Source organism: Anastrepha obliqua, chromosome 4, assembly GCF_027943255.1.
Source record: "Anastrepha obliqua isolate idAnaObli1 chromosome 4, idAnaObli1_1.0, whole genome shotgun sequence".
NCBI lineage: Eukaryota > Metazoa > Arthropoda > Insecta > Diptera > Tephritidae > Anastrepha > Anastrepha obliqua.
Genome location: NC_072895.1, coordinates 28,202,758 through 28,217,456, shown reverse-complemented (window position 1 = coordinate 28,217,456; position 14,699 = coordinate 28,202,758). Strand labels below are relative to the sequence as shown.

The following is a 14,699-nucleotide window of genomic DNA, read 5'->3' as shown; positions in this document are numbered from 1 at the left end:
GCATACGCATTACCAAATCTTATAATAATAACTAACTATAATACTTATGTATTATGAATATTTGGATGTTAATCCATAAAAAAAAAATCCAAAAAAAAAAAATTATACTTTATGCAAATAACTATTTAACTTATTTACTCAATTTACTTATCTATAAATGTGTGTTTTTAAGCAATAATGTTTTACTGTGCTATTATTATTTACATGTACACATTTACTCCACTCAACCACCTACCTATCTACAACTATGTTCTACTACTATTACCACCTACTACTATAACTACCACCATAATAGATGCAGCTAGAAGAACAGACCACACTACATAAAGTAAGATTTTTTCTATGAAATCCCTAAGAAAATTATCATTTTTGTACCTATAGCTCACGAATAGCATTAAAATTAATCAACTAATCTAAGCTGTTGCATAAATCAGAAGGGAAATATAAACTGTGATTTTTATGCTATGCATAAGTAAAAGGCTACGTAAATGCTCACTAACGAACAGTGCGCGAGAGTTTACACATTTGAGTAAAGCAATCAAAGCAAACGAGCAATGCGTGAGAGCTTGCGCGCACACAGCTCCTTTGAGTAATGCAATGAAAGCAAGCGAGCAACGCGCGAGAGCTTGTGCGCACACAGCTCATTTGAGCAATGCAATGAAATCAAGCGAGCAGCGCGCGAGTCTCAACATAGCAACAGTAGATTACTAATCATCTATGAATTACTATGCAAGAGCAACAAACAACAAAGTGCATTTCAAGTATTTAGTAAAGTACCGTTGCTATGTTGTATGCTCTCCACAACAATTTCATTGCTATGCGCTCCATATATTTCAAGTCTGCACATGTTATGCTCTCAAGTCTATATTGCTGAAGTGAGAGTAACTGTACAGAGAGAGCACTTACGAAGCCTTTATCACCGGTTACGCTTCATTGCACTGTATATAAAAATTAGTAGTTGCTAAAAATATTTACGAATTTGTTGTTTTGTTTTTGGAAGTACAAAAAAAAAGTTCAGATTTCACATGTACTAGCAATATAGGCGCGCACACTTATTACTAAACTTAGCATTTAAAATATATCTTTGCTAAAAAACTCATAAATAATTTGCATAACTAAACGTCTAAATCGTTGTCGTGTTGCACCACATAAGCATTCATACCAGCAGAGTTATTTTTTTATTAAGAGAAAAAAAAAAACAAAAATTCAACATTTGGGGTATGCGCAAGCGTGTCACAAGTAACGTATTGTTGTATGTTGCGAACTATGGACGACTAAAAATCTATATTAGGCATAGTGCACTAAATAATTAATGCAATTAGCGCATAGTTAAAACACTCAAAACTGCAGATTTAGTGAAAATGAAAGCCTTATTTTAAGTACCACTAAAAAATGAGTGTCGCGACCTTGCGAAAAATAGAATTTTTGGGGGCTTGCAGCGTACCGTGCAAGTATTATTATGAATTTTCATATAGTTGGGAAAATAGTTGCTCAATGCTTTCAAGTACTCTAAACATTTATTTAAACCTGAAAAATTTTACGCACTAAGACTATTACGGCACTTGTGACACCTTGTGCGCCACCGCAGTGTGTTGAAGCAAACATTTGACAGCAATGCTAATTTATTTGAATATAGCACCAATACCCAACAGGACTAACACTAACACTTCACAAAATTGCTACTAAAAAGCACTACTGCTTGGCATTGAAAACCTGCAGACATACAAATACAAAAACATAAATGAAAACTTGCAGTGGCATTCCCTGCCAAAAAACAGCCGATTGCGAAAGTTCGTACTAGAAAACCTAACTAAATTCCAAAAGAACATGAAGAACCATTTACTACGTAAATAAATATAATTCAAGCATATAAAGGGTCTTCTAAGAGAGACGCCTAGATGTGAGTAAGGAAAAATTCCTGGACGGTACCTTTTTTAATGTTAGCTTTGACATTTGTAAAGGCGACAGATGTGCAATTCGATAAGACAGAAAAAAATTGAAGCATATTATGAAAAATATCAATTATATCGAAAATATCTAGATGGATCAGCTGATCACCACCCGCTGTCCCGCTGTAATTCTATTCCGGGTCTTAGGTTTTCATGTAACGACTGTTTAGCGAATTTTGCCTGTAGATTACCAGATGTTAGACCTGCTCACGGTGGGCATTTAAATGATCTGAGTTTTCACATATAATTGTTAAGGGCCGTATTTTGAGTAAAAATAGTGAAACCTCAACGAATCTAAATTTTACATATTTTATTAAAAAAAAAAATCTAAGCGCATTTTTTGAAAGACCCTTTATATATATGCTAGATATAGTGGTGATGCTGAGTTCACAATATGAACGAATTTTGCAGTCAAAATATGTGCATTATTAGAAAAATACGTCGGGTGCATACAGGAAGCGAAAGAAATATAGCACCTCAATATTTGGAGCACCTTCGACTATTTGTTTGTTTTTTTATGGAGATTTTGTTTTTATTTTTTATAAAAGCATTATTCACTATCTACTAAAAAACCATATTAATTCAAATTTTAAACTTTATACAAAAATTGAAAAATTCCTGTAATTTTCAACAAAATTTTGAAATAAATAATAAAAAAATATTAGACACGCAGTTTTATAGACCATTAAATTTACTACAACAAAGAGCAAGTTTAAAGTGGCTAGTGAATCCAGCCGATTTTTTATAAATCTTTTGCTCGGCAGCGTTGCCTATTTTCTTCATATAACAATTCAACGGTTTTTTTTTTGTTTTATTTGGAAAATTTTGAGCCACTTGACTGTCTAATAAAAAACCGCATTAATCCAAATTTTAAACTTTGCAAAAAAATTAGAAAAATTGTTCAAATTTAAAAAAGAAATTTAAAATTTTTAATCACAATTAAAAGCAAAAACTAATAGATACGCAGTTTTATAGTCGATCCAAGTGCAAATTTTAAGTCGCTAGCAAATCCAGCCGACCATTTAAAATTCTTTTCCTAGGTGGCGTTGCCTATTTTCTCCATATAACAAATCCACAATTTTTTTCTTTTTTAGGTTTTGAATACTAAACTGTTGAATAAAAACCACACTAATCCAAGTTTTAAACTTTATACAAAAATCAGAAAAATTGGCAAAATTTTCAACACAAATTTTAAAATCTTGAATCAAAATAAAAAAAAAAAAAAAATTTGGTACACAGCTTTGTTTTAAGTTGTTAGAAAATCCAGTCGATTTTTCATAATTTTTTTCTTGGCTATGTTGCCGATTTTCGCCTTACAACAAATCCATGAATTTTGTTGTTTTTTTATGTAGACAATTTTGAGCCACTTCAAACTTGCACTTTATTATACTAAAATTGGATGTGCTAGAAAATGATACACAAAAATTATTGTTTTAAATTCCCTTTAAAAATTTAAATTCTCATTAAAAATATTTTGAAATTTTTATGAAAGTTTGCCGAACGTTAATAATTCTTCTACCAAGTTTGAAGAAACAATAAATATAAAATAAAAAAAAAAAATAAATAAAAATTAATTTTTTAAATTATCATTAAAAAACTTAAACTTTTTGGGAAAATTTGCCGCCTGTTGATAAATCTTGCAAAAAGTTTGGACAAATAAATAAATACTCAAAACTACGCAAAATGTTGAGATGCTATATATTTTTTGCGAGCTGTAAGCTACAGAGCAAGTTAAACTCCTGCATATGCAGGATACATCTCGACTTGCCAAAGATACCTCTGTCTGGAAAGAGAGCCTATACGATACTGGCTACCTCTTCTCAATTCATTCCCCTGCACTCTGACACCGACCTCGCCGGAGCAGCATGTTTTTTAAACCTATGGTTAGATGACTTCGAGCACAACATTTAGTGTAGCAACAACATAGATTACAAAGGCTGCTGAAACAAAAACAACACATAGATAATTTGCCAGCTTACGCCGAAATTATGTTTATCCTCTAGATTTATCACGAATGCCCTGCAGTGCGCGCAATTTTTTGGCGCCACAACCTTGAATTTAGCAATGCAGTTTTGGATAGACATTCATTGTCGACATTTTGGAACAGAAAGATTAAACTTTGACCAAAATTAACTCACTGAACCCTGTAAAGTTTATATGAAAGTGATTTGCAAAAGCCATTCTGAATAGCCATTTTCGTCATGCGAGTTGTTAAATCATTTCTATTAATTGGATTACACCTTACAATAGAAGAAGTTTTTTAGGAAAAATTGTATATGCGCGTGAAACTATAGATTTTATAAAGAAATATTGCATACTTGGTTTTCATTTTCTGTTCTTTCCAAAAATTACTTTAAATACTTATACTCACACCATGATATTAAAAGGGGACCTCAAACGAAAGATTATCCTCCATTCAGCTTTTAAAAAAACTGCTTTTTATACTTTTCGTCAAGGCAAATATACTGCAATAAAGTCTTTCGAAAAATTTATCTTTAAATATGCTTGAAAATTCCTTATGAACTCTTTTGAAAAAAAAAGAAACTATATGTGACAGGTAGACAATTTCGTAATGAATTTGAAGACCTCAGTTCTGCAGAAATCAGGGATATTCTAAAACGTTTAAAAAGCACACACTGGCTTAGGAGAGATAATGACAAGTTCCCCACACGGCATCACCATGGGCTATGAGCCCGATTGTGTCCCACAGGATAACCGCTTCAACCTGAACTAACCTACAAGGTGGCGCAAAATTAATCACCCTATCGAAAGATTTATAATTTTCGCAAATCGTGTAGTACGTCAAGCATAAACTAAACACAGACACTCGAAATCATTTATTTTTTTTTATTTAAGAAAAAATTTCGTCAAAGACAAAATTGGATGATTAATTTTGCGCCACCTTGTATATACATATGGACATGTAGTAATAAGTACCTCTACTTCGTTTTCCTCTAATTTGCTATTGCGCTTTTCTGCTCTCTTAATATATAAAAACATAAGAAAATATTTAAAATTTCCTCTTAAGAAGTAAAGTATACGCAGTGGTTGCCACTGTTCGCTTTTCCTCTTCTAAATTTTAAAGTTCCTTAAAGTAATAAATTGCTGAGAAAATTAAAAACTGAGTATGCAGTATTACTACATTTAATCTATAGTTTGCCACGCATATGCAATTTTTCCTAGATAAAAAAAAATAATTTTTGTCGCAAGATTTCAATATGGAACCAAAACCTGATAACAAATTTCATGGAAATAGAAAACAGAATAAAATGAATTTCAATAAATCAAATATGTTTCTTAATATCTCAGCATTTCTCGAGTAGCGCAATCCTATAGCGCAGCGAAAAACTGTTTTAAAGCACTGTTAGGCAGGCCTCTATTGAATTAGATTTGACTCCATAGAAGAACTCAAGCAGCGAAGCAAATGAAAGTTTATGACGGCAGCAAATAAAATTTTACTCGCTCAAAGAGAGAATTTAATGGAGATTACATCAAAACTTCCAAGCCTGAAGGTTTATGAGCTCAAAAAGCAGACTTTATGGAGGTTGCCTCAAAAATTTCCTAGCCTGAAAGTTTATGAGCGCAAAAAGCAGACTTTATGGAGGTTACATCAAAAAATTTCCTAGTCCAACGCAGCTGTCCTAGTTCTGTATTCAAACCCTCATTCGCAAAAATTTAGTGGACATTTCTTACAACTCGGTTTACTAAAACTCAGATCTACGTCCCCATCTAATCTCCTAAAAACACTAAGCTCCAGTTCTGATCTGTGTGAAACCACTGTCGCCCACTGATCAGTCAAGTTCACCCATTCTAACTTTACCCAGCTTCCACCCTTAGTTTCTGCTGCGTCATAAAAAATTGCTAACGACGCGTTTGCTGTTATTCAATTCTGTTCACTTCATCTGGCTGTCGGCTTACGTCTCCTTTGTTTTAGACAATAGAGATGCCAAGCAATCAATCTCTCAGGCTAACTAGAGCGAAATTTTAATCCCGCGAAGTTTGACAAATAAATTCACCTTACTTTTTGCCCACATAGTATGTATCTCTCCCATGCATGCTGAAGCGCTTTGCGCTGACTTTCGGATCCATTTTGCGGAGTGACAGGGTCCCACTTATAATAATCCAATTGGAAATTTAATTTGCGCATATTCTCCCACTTCATAAACTTTCACTTTTGCTAAAACAAAAACCAGTTTAGCGCTTTCATAATTTTATACAATCACCTTCTGATGCATTTCCCACCCCCCCAGTAATGCTTGTGAAATTTGCTCATTAAGACTAGCGCATTGACGACACGATAAGCCGTCCATCTTATGAACTCTCCGCCACTGTATACAAGCATAGATTTACCATACATACAAACACAGCCAGCCATTCAAACTATGTACAATATTTTATTGCACGCATAAATAATATAAATATCTTAGTATCTACCAAATCAGCTAACATCCACCAGTTCATTTCAATAACCTAAAGCGCTCGAATATTTTTACCAGAACTCCGGCACTTTAGTTGAGCTAACTTTTAAGCTTTGGAATGCCACATTTTAGGCGCTTCATATGTACATACAAGCATACATACATAGTAGCCAACTCAGCAGAGAAGAGTTTTCAATAATAATAATTCAAATACTTTTCAGTCTGTACAAAAATTAATGCTCGAATCGGGACGTTTATCGGTAAGTGACTGTCCGGAATTTTTACTCGTTTTTTACTGCATCATTTCGAAAGCATCCAATTCGCAAGCATACGAAATATAGGCATGTATTGTATTGTAGTTTTTATCGCTACTGTACCTCATCAAAATCAGAAAAAGTTGTTCATATGTCATGACAACACGCAGCTCCATGCATTTTCATTCTATGAGCGGAATTAGAAATATAAAGAGTTGAATTGGACTAAAAAGTAAAAGGTAAATGGGTGCGCGGGTTAAAGTCAAGTGCAGTGTTCCCAGGGAAACAAGGTGCGCTCAGGTTCGTGTGGTCTCCGTTATCGATTTGAAACTTCTCATGATTTGTTCGAAGTTTGATATTTAGAACTCTTCCTTTCGTAAGATTGGCCGTCCATCGATTTTTTATAGATGCATAAAGACCTCATCTTCGATTTCATTGTCTCACGATTTTCTAGAGCACCCGAAAACCTCTTACTTTTTCCTGTTATAGCACGCCAGTCGTGCCAGGCGCTCGTTAGCTCATTTATGGAGTAATGCACCGTCACTTCTCAAAGAGTCGAGTGTGAACGCAGAAAGCCTTTAACATTGTTGGAAGGAGCATAACGAATAAGATTCCAGGTTCAGTGAAGCAGAAACTAAATACAAATTTGTTTTTTAAATATTTTGAAATTTTTGGAAGAGAATTTCATAACTAAAACCTTTGATATATGAAGAGCATAAATGTTGCATTTTTTCGTAGTAAACTTAAAACCCACAGCCTTACATGTTAGCTTTCAAAATTTTCAGTAAAAAGACGGCGAATGTTGACTGATAAGTAGATACCAAGTCAAGTAACTAAGTGTTAAATGCACTGCTTTTCATTGTGATGTAAATTTATAGATGTGAACTGAAATACTGCAAAAATGTATTTCATTGGAAAAGTGAAATATTCAGAATTCTTAACTCCAGAATAACCAATGCGTTGGGAGAAGTAAATATGCAGCCTTATGTCTGTGTGTATGTATATGATGAATGTAAAATAAATAATTATTACAAAAATATTACAATTGCGCTTCGTCAGTTTGCTTAAAAAATGTACCAGCGACCATTTCGTGATATCAAAACTTCATTATCAAAGAAATAACCCAAAATGCTTGCCTACATTCAGGCGCACTATCACTGTTTGTTTGAGTATTCCAATAGCAGCTATAAAATCACTGTCCAACAGTCGGTGTATTCGAGTATTTTTGTAAATTACGGGTAAACGCTTATCTTGAGGGAATTTGAGCCTTCAGTCACACCGACTGAAATTTTTTAAGAAATATTTTCGTGGAGCATTTTAGCTCTCAAATGAGGCATTCAAAGTAAATTTTCGGAGTTTTCTTAAAAACAGCGCAAATTGAGTCATAAAAAAGGTGGCTTAGGAGTGCAAATGTTCCACAAAAGTGAATCTTATCAATTCAGTGAGTCTTATACAAATTCATTACTGCAGATTGGCAATAATGGAGTCAAATTGATTCATAACAAGGGAGGTCAGGGACTTAAAATGCGATGCAAATATTCTTATAGAACTCCACAAAAGAGCAATGGCAATAATTTTCTATACAAAATCGGCTTATGCCACTTTTTGCAGGTACTCGTCATATAAAGATTTCTATGATCCACTGAGCGATTCCATGTCAAGTAATTAAAGACACTTGGTTTTTTTTTTTGGACACTTTGGTCTTTAATTTGTCTGAAAATGTGTATATTTGGAGGAGTTTGAAGCAGTAAATTTTAATAATAATACAAAATTAATATAAATAATATAATATAAAATTATGATAATAAAAAAATTATAATGAAAATTTTGAAGTAAAGTAGAAATTCTTGGTTTTTTAGCAGTAAAAAAAACTTTTAGACAAAATACATTTTTGAAAAAGGATTTGAATAGGCGGATTTTTACAAAGGACAAAAACAAATTCCAAGAAAATTAAAAAAAAAAAAAAAATTTAATTTATAATATTTTAATTTAGTCACTTAAGTGAAAATTTTGATATGAAGTTTTTAAAGTAGAAATCATCGGTTCTTTGAACATTAAAAAACATTTTTTTGAGACATAATAAATTTTTAAAAAGCATTTGAGTAAGCTGACCTTTACATAGGACAAAATTAAAACAAAAGAAAAAAACAAAAAAAAAAAAAAACAAATTTGTGTATTTTACCCTAAATTAAAAAAAATAATTTATGTGATCGTTAAATTTGTTAAAAAACACCAAGATGCAAAAGTTTTTTACTTTAAAAACTCCATACCAAAATTTTCAGCTTGAATAACTCTAAAAATTTTTTTTACTTTACTACAATTTTTGATATGAAGTTTTTAAAGTAGCAATCGTCGGTTCTTTCAACATTAAAATACAATTTTTTTCCAACAAAATACATTTTTTAAAAAGCATTTGAGTGAGCTGATTTTCACAAATGACAAGAACAAATGACAAGAAAATTAAAAAAAAAATATTTCCAAAAATTTGTTGGTATATTTTATACTAAATTAGAAAAAAAAATTAATTTATATAATTGTTTAATTTGTTAAAAAGCACCAAGATGTGAAAATTATTTATTTGAAAAACTCCATGTCAAAATTTTCAGCTTGAATAAGTCTCAAAATTATAATTTCTTTTATTTTTTTTCATTTTATTTTTTACTTAAATGAAATTTTTGTTATGAAGTTCTTAAAGTAGAAATCGTCGGTTCTTTTAACGTGAAAAAAATTTTGTTTGCAAATAAAATACATTTTTAAAAAAGCATTTGAGTAGGCTCATTTTTACAAAAATTTTACATAAAAAGAAAATTAATATATAATTATTAAATTTGTTAAAAAGAACAAAGATGTGAAAATTTTAGGATGGAGTTTTCAAACTAGAAATCTCGGCTATTTTCTAATTAAAAAAAAATTCTTTTTGAGATAAAATGCATTTGTTCAAAAACATTCCAACAGACTGATTTAACGAAAAAACATGCCAACAAAATTTAAAAAAAATGATTTCCAAAAAATTGTGTATTTTATCCTAAATAAAAAACAAAGTTAATTTATAAAATTTACAGAAGATTTTTGCTTTAAAAACTCCATGCCAAAATTTGCAGCTTGAATAAGTCACAAAATTATCAACTTTTTTTTAATTTTTTCAATTTACTTTTCGTTATTTTGTTAAAAAATATACCAATTTTAAGAAAAATTGAAGACCTTGTCCAAAATTTAAAAATTTTACAATTTATTTACTTAAGTGAAAATTTTGAGAAGGAAAGTTTTTAAAGTGGAAATCATCCGTTCTTTTCTAAATTGAACTTTTTTTCTATGTAGAATACATTTTTCAAAAAGTATTTGAGTAGGCTGATTTTCACAAATGGCAAAAAAAAATACCTACAAAATTACCAAAAAAAAAAATTATTTCCAAAAGTTGTATATTTTTTTACTAAATAAAAAAAAAGAATTAAAAATTTTATAAAATTGTTAAAAATAACCGCAGATGTTTACCTTAAAAACTCCGTTTCAAAATTGAATAAATCTCAAAATTATTAATTTTTTTTTTAATTATTTCAGTTTAGTTTTTATTGTACTCAAGTCATGAAATGCAAAATTTGAAGACCGTGACCAAAATTTAATAATTTCACGATTTATTTACTTAAGTGAAAATTTTTGTAAAGAGTTTTTAAAGTAGAAATCTTCGGCCTTTTCTCAATTTAAGAATTAAATTTTTGTTTTGAGATAAAACACATTTTTAAAAGGCTTTCTGAAATGAGTGAAAATTTTGATTTTAAAATTTGAAATTTTGAAATTAAAAATTAAAAAAAAATGTTTAGGTGCAATACATTTTTTAAAAAGTATTTGAGATGGCTGATTTTCACAAATGACAAGAAAAAATGCAAACGAAACTATTAAATTTTTTTTAATTTTCCCAATTTACTGTTAATTACACGAAACTATTTTTTTTACCTACAAATATACCAATTTTCAGAAAAATTTAAAACCGTGTCCAAAATACTTGGATCACTTGACATGGAATCACTCCACCAAAAAATTTGTTTTAAAAATATATATAAATTAATTCAAAATTATAAAATTTTTAATAAAAATTATTAGATTTTTTTTTAATTTTCTCAGTTTACTTTTTATTGCACTCAACCATTTTTTTTACCAAATCGAGATGCGCTAGTTTATAACGGCAACTTACTTCGCAATTGGTCTTCTTAAAATGTGGGCTCAGAATCACATAAACGTTTTTCTAATCCAATAAAAAAGAATTGTCACTTGCTGTGCAATACATTTTGAGAGCCCAAACTTCACTATGAAGCAGCCGAATCAAACGCGAATGTTCGTCATATATACACACACACACACACGTGCATAATGCGATCCATGCATATGTGAATGCTCTTGTAAATAGAAAAATGTATATATATACATACATACATACATACATCTGTATATTGTAAATGTTGTGTTGTTGTCAAACTCTGTACATACATACATCTCAGTGTATTTTATGCATAATTTTCCTGCTGTATAAAAATATTGCACGCTTCCCATTCCTTAAGGGACCATTGCACATGCATACATACATACATGCATTTGTGTATATGTACAAACATTTAAATTGCATTTCCCCTAATTACGACAATTCGATTAACCTCGTTCCTGTGTACACTTAGACCACATTCGGCCGCACAACAATGACAACTTCACAGGAACTGGATCGGGCACAAGAGCGCGCCGACAAGGCAGCTGCGGAACTGAGACGAACACAGGCTGAGCTGCGCGTCACACAGGTAGGAGGCATTTACAATATTATTGATATGACCAATATACAACTACATACATACATGCATAGACGTATACATATACACATATACATTTACATAGACATATACATATTAATATATATATATATATATACGATATATACCGTATTCCATATGGAGTTCTTAATTGCATTTGTTTACCGATATTTTTCATCGCAATACATACGCACATACTTACATACTTACATACATGCATACGTACATGCATTTAGTATATATGTAATGAGTATCTATTGAAAGTCAAATGTATCAGCTATCGTAATTTACTTAAATACATACATACATACACGCATACCAGCACACACCTTCGACCGCATCTGAGTGATATGGAATTTATGATTCATAGGAATATGACTTGAAAGTGGTGTTCATATTCTATTTGTTTCAATTTGATTGTACTGTATAACGGCAAAATGTTGCATAGTTCATGAAAAACGCTTTTTCATTTTTGTGTTTGTTATTTCATATTTTTACAAATAATAGCGCATCTCAGTGTAATTTAAGCCAATTATTCAGTACAAAAATAAGATTTTTCATATATTTACACGTATCTAACAACAATTGTGCCATAAGAAATACCTATTTACATCGCACACCATTGGTAGGGTGTTGGATGTTACAAAATTACAACAACAACCAATTACAAACGCAAAACTTAAACATACAAAAATTGCACATGCAAAAAAATTCCAAAAAAAATTTCAAAAAAATTACAAAAAAATTACAAAAAAAATGTCAAAAAAAAAATTTGAAAAAAATTACAAAAAAAAATCCAAAAATAAATTCAAAAAATTACAAAAAAAATTTCAAAAAAAAATATATATTGGGTTGGCAACAAAGTAATTGCTGATTTCACTCATAGGTGGCTTCGTTGACTTTTTAGGTTTGCAGACGTAGGACAAATGTAAAACACATTTTGTTATTTTATAGTTGGCAATTCAGCTGTCAATCAGTAAAAAACGTTTTTTCATCGGTTGGGTAGTTTTCGTTTGGCGTTCGTTGAAAAATGGAAAAACAAAAGGAACATTTTCGTCATATTTTGCTTTTTTATTTCCGCTAAGGGAAAACCGCATCGCAAGCTCATTAAAGGTTATGTGCTGTTTATGGTGACGAAGCCTTAAAAGGATGGCAGTGTCACAATTGGTTTGCCAAATTTCGTTCTGGTGATTTTTCACTTAAAAATGAAAAACGCTCTGGTCGTGCAGTTGCAGTTGATGACGCACTAATCAAAGCAAAAATCGGTGCGGATCATCGTGAGATTGCAGAGAAGCTTCATTTATCACATACATCCATTGAAAATCACTTAAACCAACTTGGCTTTGTTCAAAAACTCGATACATTCGGGTCCCTCACGAACTGAGAGCAACGCATTTAACGCAACGCATTAACAGCTGCGATTTGTTAAAGAAACGTAAAGAAAATGATCCATTTTTAAAACGACTGAAAACTGGCGATAAAAAATGGGTTGTTTACCAAAATATCAAGCGGAAAAGATCGTGGAGCAGGCCAGGTGAACCAACTCAAACAACATCAAAAGCTGATATTCAATGCGAGGAAGCTCCAACTTTCCCCCGCTAAATCCACGGCGGCCCTCTTTACCACCTGGACAAAGGAAGTCACATTGCACCTCAGGGTAAAAGTCGATGACACACCAATTCCGACGCTAAACAGTCCCAAAATTTTGGTTGTGACCTTTGACAGTTTGCTTTCCTTCTCAGCGCATACAACCGCAATTGCCACTAAGGTCCAAAATCGCAACAAGGTCCTCAAGTCGCTTGCCGGCAGCACTTGGGGCAAAGACAAAGAACTGTTGCTATCGACGTTTAGAGCAATTGGTCGGCCGGTCCTAAACTATGCTGCGCCTGCCTGATCGCCTGGAACTACTGGCACGCAGTGGATAGAGCTCTAGACTTGCCAAAATACTGTCATTCGGACAGCGACCGGTTGCCTCCTGATGTCCCCTATTCAACACCTTCCCAACGAGCCACAAATGCTCCCTGTAATGGAGCACAATAAACTGCTCAGCAAGCAGTTCCTGCTGGGGTGCTACCGTAGGTTTCACCCTTGCAGACACCTGCTTGAGCCAGAACCGCCTCCTAGGCTGGTCAGGAGGTACCTATTAAATTACTCTGACGGGATCCAGAACAAAGCTAACAGACATTTACTGGACCAGACAGGGTTTAGACAGTCGATATACGACATTCACCGGGAGACCTTCACCACCTTCTTAAGCTCCCGCCCCGTTCTGGATACTGTAGCAGGTTAAACTCCTACTTATCCAGAATTTATCCCGACATATCAAACATATCGCACCCTAAATACAAAAGGGTCACAACTCAAAATTTTCCACACTCGAGCTTGACTTGTTTACAGTAGCACAGAAAACAAACTATGTGACATATCACGCTGAAATTTGCCATGTAAGCTTATAACAGTCCTACCAAAAAACAAAAAATTTACTTTTGCCATATGTCATCCGCGGACCGTTTTATTGATAACGTCTCGTTCATATTTGAGCAGAAGTACATTTTGAGTTGTGACCATTTGTATTTAGGGTGCGATATGTCCGGCAATTGAAGATACCCCGCACAACGCTAACCATCTCTTCACATGCCCTCTAAAACCTACTCATCTAATACCCCTCTCGCTCTGGACCCAAACCATCGAAACAGCACGTTTCCTGGGCCTACCTTTAGATGAGCCAGACGAAGACGACCGGTAATATTCCCTACACTAACGGGGCTTCTATTACTGTTTAAACAACAACAACAACAACAAAGCTGATATTCATCAAAAGACGGTTTTGTTATCAGTTTGGTGGATTTCCAAAAGAATTGTCCAGTTTGAACTCCTACCACCCAACCGAACGATCAATTCTGATGTCTACATTGAACAACTAGCGAAATTAAACAATGCAGTTGAAGAAAAGCGACCCGAATTGACAAATCGAAAAAGTATTGGATTCCATCATGACAATGCAAGGCCACCACACACATCTTTGGTTACTCGGCAAAAATTATTGGAGCTCGGTTGCGATGTTTTGCCACATCCACCATATAGTCCTGACCTTGCACCATCTGAGTAGTTTTTGTTTCGATCTGTACAAAACTCCTTGATTGGTAAAATTTCAATAATAATGATGATGTCAAATCGTACCTGATTCAGTTTTTTGCTAATAAAAAACCAGAAGTTTTATGAACGTGGGATTTGAAAGATGGCAAAAGGTCATTGATCAAAATGGGCAATACATTACAGAATAAA

At 32.7% G+C, this 14,699-nt stretch overlaps 1 protein-coding gene across 1 annotated transcript in view; it reads left to right on the top strand.

The window, feature by feature from the left end:
• The window catches only part of LOC129245048 (plectin), a 76,234-nt gene that overhangs the window by 29,957 nt on the left and 31,578 nt on the right, over positions 1–14,699 (top strand). Inside the window, exons 5-7 of the mRNA XM_054883011.1 lie at positions 296–328; positions 6,589–6,627; positions 11,289–11,405. Coding sequence (XP_054738986.1) covers positions 296–328; positions 6,589–6,627; positions 11,289–11,405 — 189 coding nt within the window. The remainder of the gene's footprint in view (positions 1–295; positions 329–6,588; positions 6,628–11,288; positions 11,406–14,699) is intronic.